Genomic DNA, 17380 nt, shown 5'->3' with positions numbered 1-17380 from the left:
AAGTGTGCTTTTTTTCTCAACTTTCCATTCCTTCTGCCAACTTCCTAGCTCGTACTTTTTAAGCATTTGAATGCCATAGCTTCAAGACTGGAAAGAGCGCAGGAGATCATCCCTGCCTTCATTTGGGAGCAAGGGAGGCTTAGAACCTGCCAGGAACCCGGATTGCATACCATTTTGCCTTGAGGACAGGGAGGTCCAGCCTTGGGCTTGACTCCTCACTGTCTCCTCTCCCTGGCCTCTCCCCACGTTCAGCCATTCTACTCTGTCCACTGCCTTAAAAGACTGTTTCCAACTCAAACAAGCCCAGTGCTTTCTTGGCCTTAGAACTTTTAAGCCCATGTGTGTTACAATTGCGACTCCCTGACGTAGACCCGTAGCTAATCGTGTAGCTTGCCTTTCTGCTTTTGATTTTTGGTCAGGTTTTCCATGTGCCCAACCTGTTCACCTGTGAGGGAGCCAAGCACGTCATTCTTCCCTTTGCGCTTTGGCTTATATGCACACCTTTTCCCCTGGTCTTTGTGTTGCAAAGAAATTCCTTTCTTCCAAACCCACTCCAGCTCTCCATGTTCTCCATTGTATCTTCCCTAAGTAACACTTCCTTCTCCTTGGTTTTTATGGTGCTTTTTGCACCAGCCTCCTCTCTTGGGCCCCTGCCATGCTCAGTCACCTTTCCTGCTGAAGGGGGGGAACTCGGAGCTCAGGCAGGCTCGAGTCGGAGTTCACACTGACCCTCCCTGCATGATCACGCGTGAGTTAGCTAGCGTCCCGGCACCCATGGCTTCCTCGAGGAGCTCATCCCTCGTGGAGTTGTGATGTGAAAATGCATGAAAGGGGCCGTCAAGAGCAGCACTGGAGCCAGCCTTCTAGTAGCATTGTCACAGGTGATAGCACAGCACAACTTTCCTCCTTTCCAGGTGTGTATTGCATGAATGAAATGTGTATCTATATGTAGCTAATCCTGACGGCTGAGGTTTGTTGTGGGCTTTAATGGAGTGAGTGGTGGCTGGCTAGGTAGCATGCCATGCTGGCCGGTTACCTTCTGAAGTCCTGTTGTGTCCTATGCAAAGCCCACGTTGTGCAGCACACACTCGGCATGAAGAGTGTGCCCTTACTGTTCCACTGCTAATGGTTCAGATGATGTTTCTTGTTTTTTTTGTTTCTGTAGGGTGCGAATGCTCTTGTCACATACACGATCATCAGTGGGGCTGATGACAGTTTCCGCATTGACCCTGAGTCTGGAGACTTGATAGCAACCAGGAAGCTGGACCGAGAACGCCGTTCCAAATACTCCCTGCTGGTCCGCGCGGACGACGGTCTCCAGTCCTCAGACATGAGAATCAACATCACTGTCAGTGATGTGAACGACCACTCGCCCAAGTTCTCCAGACCTGTGTACTCCTTCGACATCCCAGAAGACACTACCCCAGGTAGGGGGCATGCCCCTGTGTGTATTTTGTTGGGTCTCCTTTGACAACAGTAGTAGACTGTATGTTTTGGCAGTTCATAATTAGTGACTTGTTTTTTACCATGTGCTACTAGGCATAAAAATACATCTAGATGCTGGATTTCTGAATTTTGAATTAGCCACCTTGGGCTGTAATTCCCAAGCAAATTGCTGGACGTTTGAGAGCAGGGGAGGGTCACCCTTCATCTGATTGCTAGTTGCACATATTTCTGTGTCTGAAAGTATCTGTGACATGGATTAATTTTTCTGGCAACTGCAGCTTTGATGTTATTTTTCTATTTTAGAAATGTCAATTGTGATTGCACTGCACTGTGTAGAAAGAGCAAAGGAAAGCACAAGAGACCCATGATAAGGGGTGAACCCTTGCTAACCATGTGACCTGGGACAAGTTAATTGGTTTCCCTTAGCTTCAGTTCCTTCTGCTGTAAAATGGAAACAGTACCGTATTTCCCCATGTATAAGATGTACGCTCTTTTGAGAAATGTGGGGTCTAAAAACTGGGTGCGTCTTATACAGTGGTTGTGGCATTTCAAATGCCATAGATGGAATTCAGGATGAGGCAATCTATGAAGACAGTGATTCATCATCAGACACAGATGAGGACAAGCTCATGGATGGCAGTTTTGACAGTGAGGAGGAGTTATATATATTTTATGGTGAATAAGACGAGTTCAAAAACTTTATGTAATCCTTTTTTTTTTCAAATTTTGGGCCCCCAAATTAAGGTGTGTCTTATGCATGGAGAAATACGGGTATTTTCTGTCCAAAGTAGGGTCAAGGTTAATTTAGGATGTACATGCGAGGTAGCTAATGTGGGCGGGGCTTGTGAATTAGGTGCTTGATAAACGTTAGTAGAGAATGAATCCTGAATTATCATGGGGCCTCTTTGAACATATTATGTTGTGAATGTTGAGTGTCTCTGTTCTTGGTGCATGTGCTTAGTTCCCACTATTGGAAATTCTTACCTAAAGCTGACATTTTATTCTGAATCACATTTGGAATGTGTTTGCGTAGTAAGGCCTCTATATGTTTTGGAAACTCGTTTGAGAAGGAAGGAACCATTCATGGAAAGACTCCTTACTCCTCACTGCAGTTTTTCCTTTACTCCTCCAGATGACTTGTGCGTGTTCTTCATGAAACTCCCATCACGTTTATTTCTTGCTTAATTACAGCAACAGCCATCAAAGCTGTTAAGTGATAACTCCTGGGCACATGTCTGTATTATGACTTGAAATCCCCAGTTCCTGACATTAGCAATGAAACCCCACATGTCTTCCCTGAATTCATTAATATGTGGTTATGACTTGGTAGAGTCAGGTAGAGAAACAATGTTAGAAGTAGTATCAATACCCAGAATATTCACACTGCAACGTGTAATATCAGATCTCCCGGATGTCGCTAAACTGTGTGGTTTATTCATATTTGGGGATGTTGGTATTATTGTTAATGTAGCAATCAGCTGAATGCTGTGTTTGTTGTATTTTCATAGTGATTCTCTCGTTAAAATATTTCCTGGTATAAATATATATTCTTGTAGTAATGCCTACATCCCATTAATTTGGATGGTCAATTAATTAATTATTATTATTTTGGGGGGGATAGGTTCTTTGGTAGCAGCGATTTTAGCTACAGACGATGACTCTGGTATGAATGGAGAAATTACATATAGTGTGAACGAAGATGATGAAGATGGCATATTTTTCCTGAATCCGGTCACTGGAGTCTTTAATTTGACTCGAATGCTAGATTATGAAGCACAGCAATATTACATCCTCACTGTCCGAGCTGAAGATGGTGGGGGACAATTTACTACCATCAGGGTTTATTTCAACATACTAGATGTAAATGACAACCCACCTGTTTTCAGCTTGAGTTCACACAGCACGTCATTGATGGAGAACCTACCTCTAGGATCTACTGTTCTTGTGTTTAATGTCAGCGATGCGGATGATGGTATGTACTTTGTTTGATCTACTTAAAAACACTTTATGAAAAATGTGATCAGATTTATATTGTATTTACTCACATTGTTCAGCTGTCAAAAATTTTCATTTTTTGACTATTGATCTGAAGTTGAGGAATAGGTGTATAATTTAGCTATAGCAGATAAAACAAATTAATTTATCAGTTAAGTTCTTGTTTATTACAGACAGCACGCATTGTTGTTTTTTTTATAAATTTTATCATCTTTATCTTCCTTCCCTTCCCCCTCAAACATTGTGGTATTGTGGTTTAGTAATGTTGACATCATAATACAGTTTTTTGGTAGGTTTTGGTCAGATAAATAAAAATGTTTATTTACTTATATTATTTTTTTTTTTTTGTATTTTTCTGAAGCTGGAAATGGGGAGGCAGTCAGACTCCCGCATGTGCCCCACCGGGATCCACCCAGCACGCCCACCAGGGGGCGATGCTCTGCCCATCCGGGGCATCGCTCTGTCGCGACTAGAGCCACTCTAGTGCCTGGGGCAGAGGCCAAGGAGCCATCCCCAGCGCCCGGGCCATCTTTTGCTCCAATGGAGCCTCGGCTGCGGGAGGGGAAGAGAGAGACAGAGAGGAAGGAGAGGGGGAGGGGTGGAGAAGCAGACGGGCGCCTCTCCTGTGTGCCCTGGCCGGGAATTGAACCCGGGACTTCCTCACGCCAGGCCAACACTCTACCACTGAGCCAAACGGCCAGACCCTTACTTATATTATTTTAATGTAAAAAGGATGAAACTTAGAAGCAAAAGTAAAACCAGAGTCTTCAAAAAATACTTAACGTACAATTAGTTTTCTGTTTCTAACTGAAAACAACTAATAATATTTGACAAGCTTTTTTGCTTTGATTCAGACGACAGTCTCAGAGTTCTTTTAACTTATGCTATGAAATCAAGTTGAGGATTTTTCATTCAATCTGGCCTTTACGTGTTTTTGATTTTTAATTCATTGCAAAAGCATTGGACAAACTTTAAAAAATATATATATGACATCTCTGGCCTTTCTTCTAAGACCTGTTTTGTATGTACACATATTAGATAATATATCGTAAGTGATAACATTGTGCCCAATATCAATCTTTAACTGAACTGTTTGGAAGGTTAGTACCTTGCTTTCCCTCCCATTTGGGTGCAACTGAATGACCCTATCAGTAGTGAAAACAAGGGCAGTTCTTTGAGGAGGAAATGGGTCCCCAGCCTGAGGATATGCCCAGTGACATGGGCATATCAACCTTCATCGAGAATTTCCTGGTTCTCCCTGTCAGGGATGATTTATGTAATCTCAGAATATCATCCCCTTTCAAAATTCCACTTTATAATTAGTTTCCTTTTGGGAGTGTCTAGAAATGTCGCTTAAAAAGATAGAGGAGGCAAAAAAGCGGCGTATTTTCTACATTTCGATTCAAAAAATTAGAAGCGCTTTTTTTGTTAGAATTTAAGTCCTTTGGAAGTTTTTTTTTTCTTGTATTCAAGCACAGTTGATATAGGACACATGACTGTACCTGAGCTAGAAGTGGCTGTGATACTAGTGCCTCTACGACTATTGCTCATGACATGAACAACAAGACCAGCGTTTGTCCAGAGCAGTGGTTAGCTCGCACCAGTCCAGGTCTAAGATCAACACAGATGCCATTTTGTGTGCATCAGCCCAGCTTTCTGCATTGGCTCCAAATAGACACTTATAACCAAGTGCGGCTCGTCTTCAGCTTAAAAGTTGACTTTGTTATTATAATATTGATTAGTTTACCAGCTCCCTGGACACGGGTGTTTTCTCCTTCGTCCTGTGACTGCCTTGGTCCAGACTTTTCTGTAGTGATGAATTTTCTGCCATGTTTCTTTGTGATTTATTTATTATGGGTTAGAGACAGTCCATTGCTTCATATGATGGAATAAATATCACTTTTCCACAGACCTTAAAATGTAGGGAACTGGGAAAATAACATATAAGAAACTTTCTTTGTGAAAGTTTGCTGGGATATTCCATGCGCACATAAGCACAGACATACATTAATCACTGACTTTGAGTCATGGATTTTTCCCCCCTTTAATTGTCAAGCTACATTTCCCCATTGTTTTAGTTTTGAATACTTTTATCAGTGTAATTTCCTGTACCTTGACCTGAAATATAGGACATAGTTCCTATTCTCTCTGAATTTCAAGGATATTGTTAAGACTGTACAAGGGTAACCTTGTTTGTTTAAAATCGCCAACTCAGTCACACTGAATAGTTCTCAAAGTATTTTGCACACCATATTGTTTAGATTTTTTAAAGTTAATAGATTCATTTTAATTTCTGATTAAAATATTCCTGATGAGGTAATACTATCATCTTCTTAGATGAAGAAATTTTTAGATGATAATAAATTTAAGAGTTTCTGTTGTCAATATCTAAATTCTCCAAGAAGTTATCCTAAATTTTTAGGTTACAGATCATTTAATAAAAGTAAAGCACACAAAAAAGAAGAAGCACAGAAGAAAAAAAATATTTATAAAAGTTGTTTCCTCTTCAGGCTTTAAACTAGTATTATAGTTGCATGTTGCTAATTAAAATTAAATGTATTAATAAAAAAATAAAGCAAATATTTTACTCTGGTGGCAGGATAGGGTGTGTGTGTATTGAGCACAAGGCTTCTACGCATATGGTCAAATAACTATGTTGAGGCTAACTCTTGTAAATTGAAGTTTAAGGAAATATTCTGGCTTTGATAATTATTTCATTACTTTAGAAATAAGCCTTATACTCTTCAGAATATTGGGGAGTCATAGAGTGTTTTGAGAAAAAAATGGCTGTAATTATACCTGGACAAATTGACCTCTATATGCATAGTACACGATTCAGGCCATTTGACTTGTGAATGGTTTTTATATTGTGAATAAATGTACACATTTTATAACAGAACTGTATATCTATAGTTATGTGATATGTTTCCTGGAACTAAATTATCCATGATACTGAAACATAAAACAAAGAAACAAACAAAAAAACACCTAAAACTCAGTACAACAACGCATACACAGTAAAACAGCCAGGAAGTCATGTAACTACACCACTTTCAGAACATTGAACACAAATGTTAGCTATAGCAACAGTTTTAATTTTAAGAGTCTGGTGGCTCTAAAAGCACAGTAGATTCAAGTCTGAATGCTTTGAGTAAACTATCGAATTTTAAAATAATGTGTTTACTGTTACATGATTTTAATATTTGATGCAAAGGGCAGAAAGAGAGACACTGAGCTCCTTTTCAGGGTCCTCCCAATGTTTGGAAGAGTTTTGTGTTTCAGTATGTCTACATGTATTCTGTGGATTTAGAGCACATGCCCAAGGCCACTGAGACTTGTCAGGAGTGGCGAGTCCTGGGCTTCTCAGTGCAGGAAGTAGCAGAGGCATCCCTGGCAGTACCTGCAACAGGGAGGTTGCAGTCCCGGACGCAGGAGCTGGATTTTAGATGGTGTTACGCTAATTTGTGCAAAAGTAGTTATAGTTCTTAGAGATAATGACAGCTATCATCAGTTTTATTTTAATACTGTTACCTAATATATTTGCCAGGATGAATTTGACTATATAATCACATTTTTCTTTTTCGTCATTCTGTTTAAACTTACTCTACCAGCCTATCCCACCAAACTCTTTCCTTAAAAAAAGAGGCTGTTCTGCTGTGAACAGCATGGCTAGAAAATCTCGGTGTCAAGCTCTCTTTCTGCCTCTGCAATTTCGTTGTTTACTCAAAGAGGCAGCATCCACAGTAGACCGTTTTCGTTGGTTTATGTAGAAATGCGAGACCATCGCTTTGTAGCTGTGTGCAGTTTTTTAAAAAATTTCTTTTGATCTTGGGCATGAAAGGTTTTATATGCTTGCAGAGAAATAAATTTTATATCTCTGCTTGTTGATATTATTATTAACCAGGTAATTTTCCACAACTTTTTCTCAATAATTTGTCTGAATTAGTGCCTCAGAGAATAAATATCCTGGATTCACTCATGGATTTAGTTATAGGAAACAGAAATTTTCCTTAGAGAGTTTGATTTAAAAATATGTATTAAATATATACATATATTATATGTATAGAACAAAGATATGAATATATATGAAATTAAATTAATTATTCATAGGTATATCTCCTTTGAAAGTAATCTGTCCATATATTACACCAGTTGATGGAGCTTTTGGGAGTCTATATATCACAGTGCTTTTTTATCTTTTTTATTCATAATTTTATTTCCTTCGAAAGTAATCTGTCCATATATTGCACCAATTGATGGAGCTTTTGGGAGTCTATATATCACAGTGCTTTTTCCCTCCCTAAACTGATGGAATTCTGAGTTTAGGAATTGAAGTAAACTGTTTGACCTTGTTCTACCTGTCTTAAAATTCTCTTTATCTCTTGCTATTGAATTGACTGTGGCCTTCATTTGCTTTATTTATTCATATTTTTTCTGATCATCAGAAGTTTAAGTATTCTGAACTTTATAACCTCTGCTTGTTCACTTGCAAATGGCCATAAGCTATAAAGACTAAAAGCCACAACCCACAAGGAGGAAAACCTACCTTGTTTATCGTAGAAATTTTGGTGAATTAGCTAGTGCCGGTAAGTTTTTTCATAAATGTTTTTTCTCTGCATCAATATATGATATATACAGAGGACATTAGACAGAGACCATAAAAATCAATAGAAAAAAGTAAATCTAGCATTTTTTAAAAAGAAGAGGCAGACCCTACTAGGTAGAAAAGAAAATCCCATTACTCAACTAAAACTTGCCTTTGTAAGGAACTTGAAGAGTTGCAAGAAAGGAAAAAGGTAACACGGGTTATTCATAGAATCCTGAGCAAGTATTTTTTTCAAAAAAAAAAAAAAAGTGAAAGGGTGATCAAGTTGTTCTAGAAGACTCTTGGCAAACAGTGAGTAGCATTTCTGACACCTTAATAGTTGAAATTAGTTTCAGAAATATAGGAGCTATTTGTAAGCAATTATTAACTGAATAAATTTCCCCTGGTATAAATCCCAGAATATAAAATCTTTATGAAGGATGGGTTATCTAGGTACATAATATATATCTTAGCAACTCTTGTAATATCCTACAATATCTCAATGTCTTTAGGATTAAAATTTTAAAACGTTCATGGCATTAGCTCTCAATCAGTGAATAAAATGCTACTCTGGGTCAGAAAATCTAATTTTTCTTTGTTTTCACTGCTTATCTGCCTTTTGCCTGTAAATGATTTATTAAAACAACAGGTTGATCCATTTTTCATATCATCTTTGTTAGAGGAATGTCTGTAGTCAACTTCTGAAATGAGGATTTATATATAGTTTTTAAATTAAAAAGTAACATTTGCTTCTAGGAAAAACAGATAAAATACTATCTAAATATAGCCCAATAATAGTGTGAGCATTTATATTTGGAGCCTTTCATGTATAATTTTATTGCTAACATTTCCTTTAAATATTTTTAAAACACATTACATATACATAATAAAATTTGAGACAGAATTATTTTTACAAAGGCCATTAGCTAGGTGCCTAATAGGAATTAAAAAGTATTTATTGGTCTGACAAGAAATATAAAAGTAGACTTAAAGTATCCATGACTAATGCCATACATTAGAAAATTTTATTACCCTCCTCTGAAAATTGGTGTTGGCCTCAGTAAATTACTGAAGTTATAAATTTTTTGGCTAATAGTATAGAGTGTGGCACTGTTAATGTTCAACCCTCAGGAGTTATGTGATAGAAATAAGGAAATATATAGAAAAATATACACTCTCTGGAATATTTTTTCCTCTTGTGTAATTTAACATGTCAACACCGTAGTAAATAGCAAACAGTATATATATTATTGGTTCACCAGGTTATAAACATCTATTCAGATCAAAAGTTAACAGGAAAAGAATTATGCATATGCATTAGTGACAAAGAAAATTAACCGCAGCTAAATCATCCCAACACAAGGTGTGTTTGGAAGCCTCGTATATCAAACACGCGGGTTCACATTATGTGAATGTTGGTGCAGCTTAGTTGGCAATCAGCACGCACTGAAGAGAACTTAATGTTTTTCCTCTCACTGTAGGCATCAACTCCCAGTTGGCGTACAGCATTGCATCGGGCGATGGCCTCGGGCAGTTTACGGTGGACAAGAACGGAGTACTGAGCGTCTTAAGAGCTTTGGATCGGGAGAGTCAGTCCTTTTACAACCTGGTTGTTCAGGTGCACGACCTGCCACTGCCTCCAGCCTCCAGATTCACCAGCACAGCTCAGGTCTCCATTATTTTGCTGGACGTGAATGATAACCCCCCGACGTTCCTTTCTCCGAAACTGACCTACATTCCGGAAAACACACCCATCGACACCATTGTTTTCAAGGCTCAAGCCATGGACCCCGACAGCGGCCCCAACAGCTATATTGAGTACACCCTGCTGAACCCCCTGGGGAACAAGTTCAGCATTGAGACCATTGATGGCGAGGTGCGGCTCACTGGAGAGCTGGACAGGGAAGAGGTTTCTAACTATACCCTGACCGTGGTGGCAACCGACAAAGGTCACCCGTCTCTCTCCTCCTCTACAGAGGTCGTGGTGATAGTACTGGACATCAACGACAACAACCCTGCTTTTGCTCAGGCTTTGTACAAAGTGGAGATCAAAGAGGACACCCTCACAGGCACTGATGTCACCCAGGTCTTCGCAACCGACGAAGACGAAGGCACGAACGGCCAGGTCCGCTACGGCATTGTGGACGGGAATGCCCATCAGGAGTTCCGAATTGACTCTGTCACGGGGGCCATCACCGTGGTGAAGCCGTTGGATAGAGAAAAGACCCCGACTTACTCTTTAACTGTTCAGGCAACAGATCGGGGGAGTACCCCTAGAACGGACACCTCCATGGTCAGCATCGTTCTGCTGGATATTAATGATTTTGTTCCCATATTTGAGCTATCTCCATATTCTGTCAATGTCCCTGAGAATTTAGGGACACTGCCCAGAACGGTCCTCCAGGTTCGTACATTTAAACAAATACTGTGTTCTCTAGATGCCACCCAACTTAATTACAACATTCACGCTACCCCCACTCTGTCTTTGTTCCCTTCCATAAGCGCTTTATTGTAGTTATAAAAAAAATCTTTAAAAAGTTTATGAAAATTATACCTACTGATCTCTTTTTAGATTGAATATTACACTTCAGTTCCGTTTTTTTGTGTGTGTTTACTTATGTTGTACACATTTAGAAATTTGTGTAGTTTTGAATTTTTTTCACTCTAGTCATAGGAATATCTATGTATAGTAAGAAAATGCAATGATGTACGAGTTTGAGAACTTGGTTGCGAACAGGGTTTTTCCTCTTTACAAATCCAACCACCAAGATGAAACTGCTGTTAAATTTTTTGAAAAGCCTTCCAAAAATGCTATACATTGATTTTATGCCTGTTTTTACACAAATAATACTTACTACTCCATGCCATTTTATTTATTTTTTTCCTTGAAACTTAAAACTATGTCTTTGAACCCTTTTATTAGTGGTCTATATCAGTGGTCCCCAACCTTTTTTGAGCCATGGACCGGTTTAATGTCAGAAAATATTTTCACGGACCGGCCTTTATGGTGGGATGGATAAATGTATCACGTGACTGAGACAAGCGTCAAGAGTGAGTCTTAGACAGATGTAACAGAGGGAATCTGGTCATTTTTTAAAAATAAAATATCGTTCAGACTTAAATATAAATAAAACGGAAATAATGTAAGTTATTTATTCTTTCTCTGCTGACCGGTACCAAATGGCCCACGGACCAGTACCAGTCTGTGGCCCGGGGATTAGGGACCTCTGGTCTATATGATTCTGTCTCTCTTTAATGATACTTTTCTTGGGCGGTGTGCATTGGGCTAGTTTTACTCACATTCAGGGCACGTGTTGTGCTGTCCTTCAGGTGGTGGCCAGAGATGATGACCAGGGTTCTAACAGCAAGCTCACCTACGTCCTGTGTGGGGGTAATGACGACGGCGCTTTTATTCTCTCAGACAGCGGAGAGCTGCTGGTCACGCAGAGTTTGGACCGGGAGACCAAGGACCACTTTGTCTTGGTGGTCACAGCTACTGATTCAGGTAAGTCTGTTGTCAGCTTGCTTGGCTGTGAAGACTTTCTTCATAATATGAGTCAGAGAAAGTATTTGTATCTACCGTCAGGTAGATACTGATGGGAATAGTTGCTGACAGTCACTAGTGCTTGGAGCCCCAGTTGTAGTGATATAACTTACAGTTACCTACATCACTTTACAGAATGAAATGCTAGTGGTGAGGGCTTCAGCGCGTCATGAACAAAGCTCTCTTCTCATGAGACAAAATGTGTCCTTGCTCACTAAGCCACCCACGTGCCTGTGGGGGTGACCTGGCACCCCACAATGGGGCCACGTGGCACGTCAAGTACGTCAGCTTTGAAAACACCAGGTGGTTCTCACTGGGCACAGAGGTAAGAGAGCGGGTGCGGAGTTCTCCTTCACAGGTCCGTCTTTAGTTTCCGCACAACTCTAAGTAGCTGTAATAGACATTTGCAGAAGCCCCACAGAGCTCCAAAGGGAGTATCAGTGAGAGCCCCGGGTTCGGATCTCAGGAGCAGAGGAGTGAACGACCACAGACGTAATGGGAGCGTTGTATTAGCTGTAGTGTTGAAAAGAGGCACTATACAACGTTAGATAGCAGGTAGTATAAAATACAATTTTAAAAAAAGTATTATTATTGTTTACCACTATTTTATGTTCTGTATATTGTTCATAAATATCAAATACTTCTTGTTCAAAATTGAAATATTTTTAAAAGAACTTTCATGCCTGAAAGAAGTAGGTATTGCCTAAATATTTGTTGAATACATAAGTGACTGAATTTATGAATCATGAATTTCCAAAATATTAATGAATTAGGGAACATTGTCCTTATGTGACATTTATTTATAAGAATTGTCACAACTTAGTATTAAAGAAGTTAATAATGTTGACATATTTTTTATAATTTTATTTAGAAAATTAAATTGAATGGTTTGACATTGATGAATAAGAGTACATAGGTTTCAGATAAACATCTCTGTAGCATTTGAACTGTTGATTATGTTGTGTACCCATCACTCAAAGTCAGATCATTTTCCGTCACCATCACCATATATTTGTCCCTATTTATTCCTTTCTGTCCCCCTTCCCCCCAAGCCCCTCCCCATGGTAACTGCCTCACTTTTGTGTCCATGAGTCTCATTTTTATATCCCGCCTAGGTGTTAATTCATATAGTTCTTAGCCTTTTCTGATTTACTTATTTCACTTCAGATAATGTTCTTAAGGTCCATCCATATTGTCGTAAATGGCAATATGTCATCATTTCTTATGGCTGAGGAGTATTTCGTTATATATATTATATGTACCACATCTTCTTTATCCAAGGGACCTGGCAGGCTGGAGGGGCCGCGCTTTCATTTTCTCTGTGTCTACACCAAGTGTGGGCTGCTGCCAGACTGTGGGAACGCTGGCCATGACCTCTCCTCCTGCCACTTTGGTTCAGTATCTTCCCCCTCTGCCCCTCAATTGCTCTGCCCCTCCCGGCAGAAGGAGACCTAGAAGTCACTTTGGATTTCTCTCCTCTTCGGAGCCTGACTGCAAGTGTGTCTTATCTTCTGCCCCCTTCTCAACCCTTCCCACCTTTAGTTGATTGCATGTGTGAATCTTTCAGGCAAGGCTGTGAGCCCAGCTGGGGTTCTTTCGTTGCATTATAGCTGTTCAATTTGTTGAAATTTCAAGGACAGAGATCAATGGTAACTTTCACACCACCATCACTCTCCACTTTACCTTTATCTATGCCCAACATATATTTTTAAATTGTGTTGAAATTGGTTAAAGACAAGGCAGATTTGCTGGAAGGTCAGATGACTAAAATCTCTCTCTCTCTCTCTCTCACACACACACACACACACACACACACACATATATATTTTCTCAGGTTGATGTATGGGTACTGATATAAGAGAACAATTCTGAGTTTTCAAATGAGCTATTTTTATATGATTAAAATGTTTTTTTATAAATTCCATGAATTAATATTTTTATATATGAGCAACTTCAGATTATACAGTACATTGTTTTATCACTTCTTATAAAAGAGATGTTGGAGATGATAAGTAACAATAGACTTATATTAAGTGTTCAAATGATAGTGCCACTGATCATTAACTGAGGTGGCTCTCTCTGTATTATTTGCCTGTACTTTTGGGAGTGTCATTTTCTGAATTGATTGCTTTATGAAAGAAAGCAATAGTGTCTGTTGTTTTGTTTTGTTTTTTTGATGTGTGCATATGGCCATGTTACATTTTATGCAAACATTAAGCCCTGAGGCATGAGGAACAGAATGCGGTCTGGGGACCACATCAAACTGGAACCGAGCTGACCTGGAACGTGGTTCCTCGTATGCTGTCACACATGCTCCATGGTCAGCAGGTGTGCAGGGAAAGCCTTCTCATGAACAAGACAGCCACCATCACATGGCTCAGATCAATCCGGTGTCAGTGGTCACACAGAGAGAAGACGGGCTGAAAATGAGTCAATACTGGTGGAGATGCAGATGTTGGAAATCAAGGTTTTATTACTAAAACGGCTCAGTCTCAGCTTCTGTCTCCAGTTATGACTGGAGACATGTGGTTGATACCAGGTACACCCCCACACAGACCCTCTGTGGAGGTGATGTGTGGGCAGAGAACCCAGGACTGGGCATCAAGTTCATGAAGGCATTAGTGACTATAAATGTGTGTCACACGTCGGTCATCCCAGGGTGGCAGTGGGAGGTGGTTTTGAAGGTCGAGTGCAGTGCAGGGAGATCGGGACGAGCAGGGCGCAGCCCCCAGAAGTTCTTGGTTCTGAGACTTGTATTCTGGGACATTCTAAGTCCAGTGCTGTGGCAGAGAGCGATGTACCCATGTAGCCAAGAGTGTCTGTTTTCAACCAAATAATTCTGAGAATTTCCAAATCCTTTTATGTGCCTAGGCAGCCGGGAGGGGGAAGTGTTGTTAAATAGAAGGGCATGGTGGTTTTTCTGATGTACGGCTAGCTGTCTGTGCCAGGTGGCGTGCCAGGCTTTATAGACACTCACCCGTTGTCCCACGTTACTGTTCCTTATCATCTCAAAGACTTAAGTGTTTTTATTTCCACTTCACTTACAATAAACCCAAGCTCAAGTTTTACACAGCTAATTTGTCCAGGGTTTCACAGTTAATACGTAACAGGGTGGGATTCAGACCCTACCTAGCCTATCTGACTTCCAAATTCAGAGTATACGGAAGATTTTAGAGTGCAGGTCAAGTAAAACCTGAAAAAAATATTTATTCCCAAGATTATGTTGTCTGCAAAGCAAACCCAATAGCAGTCCATGTAATATGATGCAAGTTTTGAATTAGAATTGACCTTGATTTGAATTTCGTTTCTGTCCTGACTGTCTTGGTCCTTCAAGTAAAGTGTATCATCTCTTGCAGCCTCAGCGTCCTTCTTCGGTAATGGGGATAAGAGTAATTACCAAGTACTTTATTATAAGGTTAAATGTGCCTATCACATAGCACGTACAATAATTTCAGTAAGAATTATGATTTGTGCACTTTAAATATTTTTAAATTCTTAGAAATACTTGTCTTGCTTCTTACTTCATAAGTAGTCTTGTTCAAAGATTATGGATTGGTTTAAAAACCCTTCTCAAAGATTGCAGTTTAAGTTTCATTTTATATATGGCTACAGCAGAAGTTTCTTTACTTCATTAGGTGTTTCTTTTCAAAATTACACATAACATATTGCATAGTAAGCTTTTAACTATTTCAACAGACCACAGATTTTGAAAAATGTAGTTCAGACAAATTACGGTTAAGGAGGGTTTTGTGAGTTAGCCAGCAGACTTCCCCACCACTTTTAATTCTGTTTCTCCATCAAAATGACCACACAAAAAGGAATTTCATTAGGGAAGAAGAGAAAAAAAGAAGAAAGGAAGAAAACCTGAAATCATGGAGCTAAAAGTGTTCTCTTGTGATAGATAGGGATGAGTCAGTCCCTTAGGATGCACTTCTACAAGGAGAGTCAATAATGCATTGGTCCAAACGTGCAGACTGTGTAAGAACCCAGTCCTGGCACAGGGAGCACACTGTGAGGTCCTGAAGCCATCCGCCTTGACCCTGAGGAAAATCAGGAACCTAGACTTCTTTAACATAAGGACAAATATTTGACATGCAACTCTTGCATCTATGAAGGACCATGGCCATTACATGAGAAATGTGAAGACGACGTTTGTGTAGATCCTCCCCATATGGAGAGAGGAGAGTTATGAGCTATTGAGAGTGAAAATCCAGATTATCAGCAAAATGAAGGTATTCAGAAGTTTGTCACTCAGTTAGGTGGGGTGCCACGGAACATGAGTGAGACTCCGTGCACTGGTGTCTTAGGTCATGGTATTCTGGCAGTCTTGGAAATTGGAGACATGATTGGACTTTGTCCCAATGCCCAGATTTTTTTTTTTTTTCTCCAAGGAGCCTTGAAATGGACTGGTGTTTCTGGGGCCACTCAGGTGAAGTAGTCAGTTAGGTGTCTGAAGATCATTTAATATAGATAACATAGAAAGCAATCAGGGAAGTTAGACTCAATGATCTTAAAGTTGTTAAGATTCCTGTGTGACTGTGGTTTCACGTTCAATTCCTTTGCATGCATTTGATATCATAAATAAGCTCTTTATGGGAGAGCTTTAGCTATCAGGCCCCAGAGTCTGCAGTTTAATCTCCTATTCCAGGAATTGAAACCTCTGACCAGGATGTAAAATACACATGCACTGCTGTGATTTAACAGTCAAGCTGGTAGATGACATGAGAAAATGCACAAAAAGCATGGCAGCCCTCAGGTGCCAGATGCCACGTTATTCTCTCATTTGCCATGTTGTCAGAACCAGGAAAAATCAAAGTGTTCTGAACAAAGAAGTTTGACAGTTGTATATCTTTGCTGTAACTCTCTTTTCCTTTGCTCTCTTTAAATTCTTACCTGGTGTCGGTCCAAAGATGAATCAGCTTTGGTAATAGGGCAGAAAGTGCAGCAGGGGCTTCTTTTTATAATCAGCAAACCTCTAAATCTTGGAGTATGTTTTTGGAGAAAATATTAGCACTGCCCTATCACCATATTGTTATTTACTGACTGTGGTTGCAGGGTAGTACATCTGGAATCTCTCTAACTGCCCCCAGCTCCGACTCCAAATGAGCTGCGACCACACTGTACACTGTCCTACATGTGTGGGACTGAGTTACATTGCTAAATAACCGAGCCAGAACGGAGTATCATAAGTCTACCTTTTTTTTTTCTCCTATAAGATTAAATCTCTACGCAGCAACTTAATGAGACTACAACTCGAGTAAAGCTATTTTGTTTAACTATAACTTAAAGCGCAGAGAGTCTGCCTTTCTTCTATGTGAATTACTGTTGTTTCTTCTAGAATGATGGACTGTACTAAGTAGCAAGTCCCAGGAGGCTAAAGCTTCAGCTCACTGCAGGAAGGTGGGTTCTTCAGAGAACCCAGCTTCCGGGCCCTTCTCAGAGAGAAGCTGGCTGTGATTGCTTGTGTACCACACGTGGTTCGACCTTCTGTTCCCAAGCAGCCTTCCTCACAAGACTGTCTCTCACCATTTTCTCATATGTGCACTAAGAAACAGAATGTTTTTCTTTTTTCTTTTAGTGAGAAGAGGGGAGGCAGTGACAGACTCCTACATGGGCCCTGACCTGGATCCACCTGGCAAGCCCACTAGGGGGTGATGCTCTGCCCATCTGGGGCCCTTACTCTGTTAAAACCAGAGCCATTCTAGCGCCTGAGGCAGAGGCCATGGAGCCATCCTCAGCACTCAGGGCCAACTCACTCCAATTGAGCCATGGCTGCTGGAGGGGAAGAGAGAGAGAGAGAGAGAGAGAGA

At 40.1% G+C, this 17380-nt stretch overlaps 1 protein-coding gene across 1 annotated transcript in view; it reads left to right on the top strand.

The window, feature by feature from the left end:
• FAT4 (FAT atypical cadherin 4) overlaps nucleotides 1-17380 on the top strand; it is a 170229-nt gene that overhangs the window by 88092 nt on the left and 64757 nt on the right. The window contains exons 3-6 of the mRNA XM_066233479.1: nucleotides 1166-1427; nucleotides 3068-3418; nucleotides 9508-10430; nucleotides 11357-11531. Coding sequence (XP_066089576.1) covers nucleotides 1166-1427; nucleotides 3068-3418; nucleotides 9508-10430; nucleotides 11357-11531 — 1711 coding nt within the window. The remainder of the gene's footprint in view (nucleotides 1-1165; nucleotides 1428-3067; nucleotides 3419-9507; nucleotides 10431-11356; nucleotides 11532-17380) is intronic.

The sequence above is a fragment of the Saccopteryx bilineata genome, chromosome 1 (assembly GCF_036850765.1).
Source record: "Saccopteryx bilineata isolate mSacBil1 chromosome 1, mSacBil1_pri_phased_curated, whole genome shotgun sequence".
Classification (NCBI taxonomy): Eukaryota; Metazoa; Chordata; class Mammalia; order Chiroptera; family Emballonuridae; genus Saccopteryx; species Saccopteryx bilineata.
This window is presented reverse-complemented; position numbering and strand designations above follow the sequence as displayed.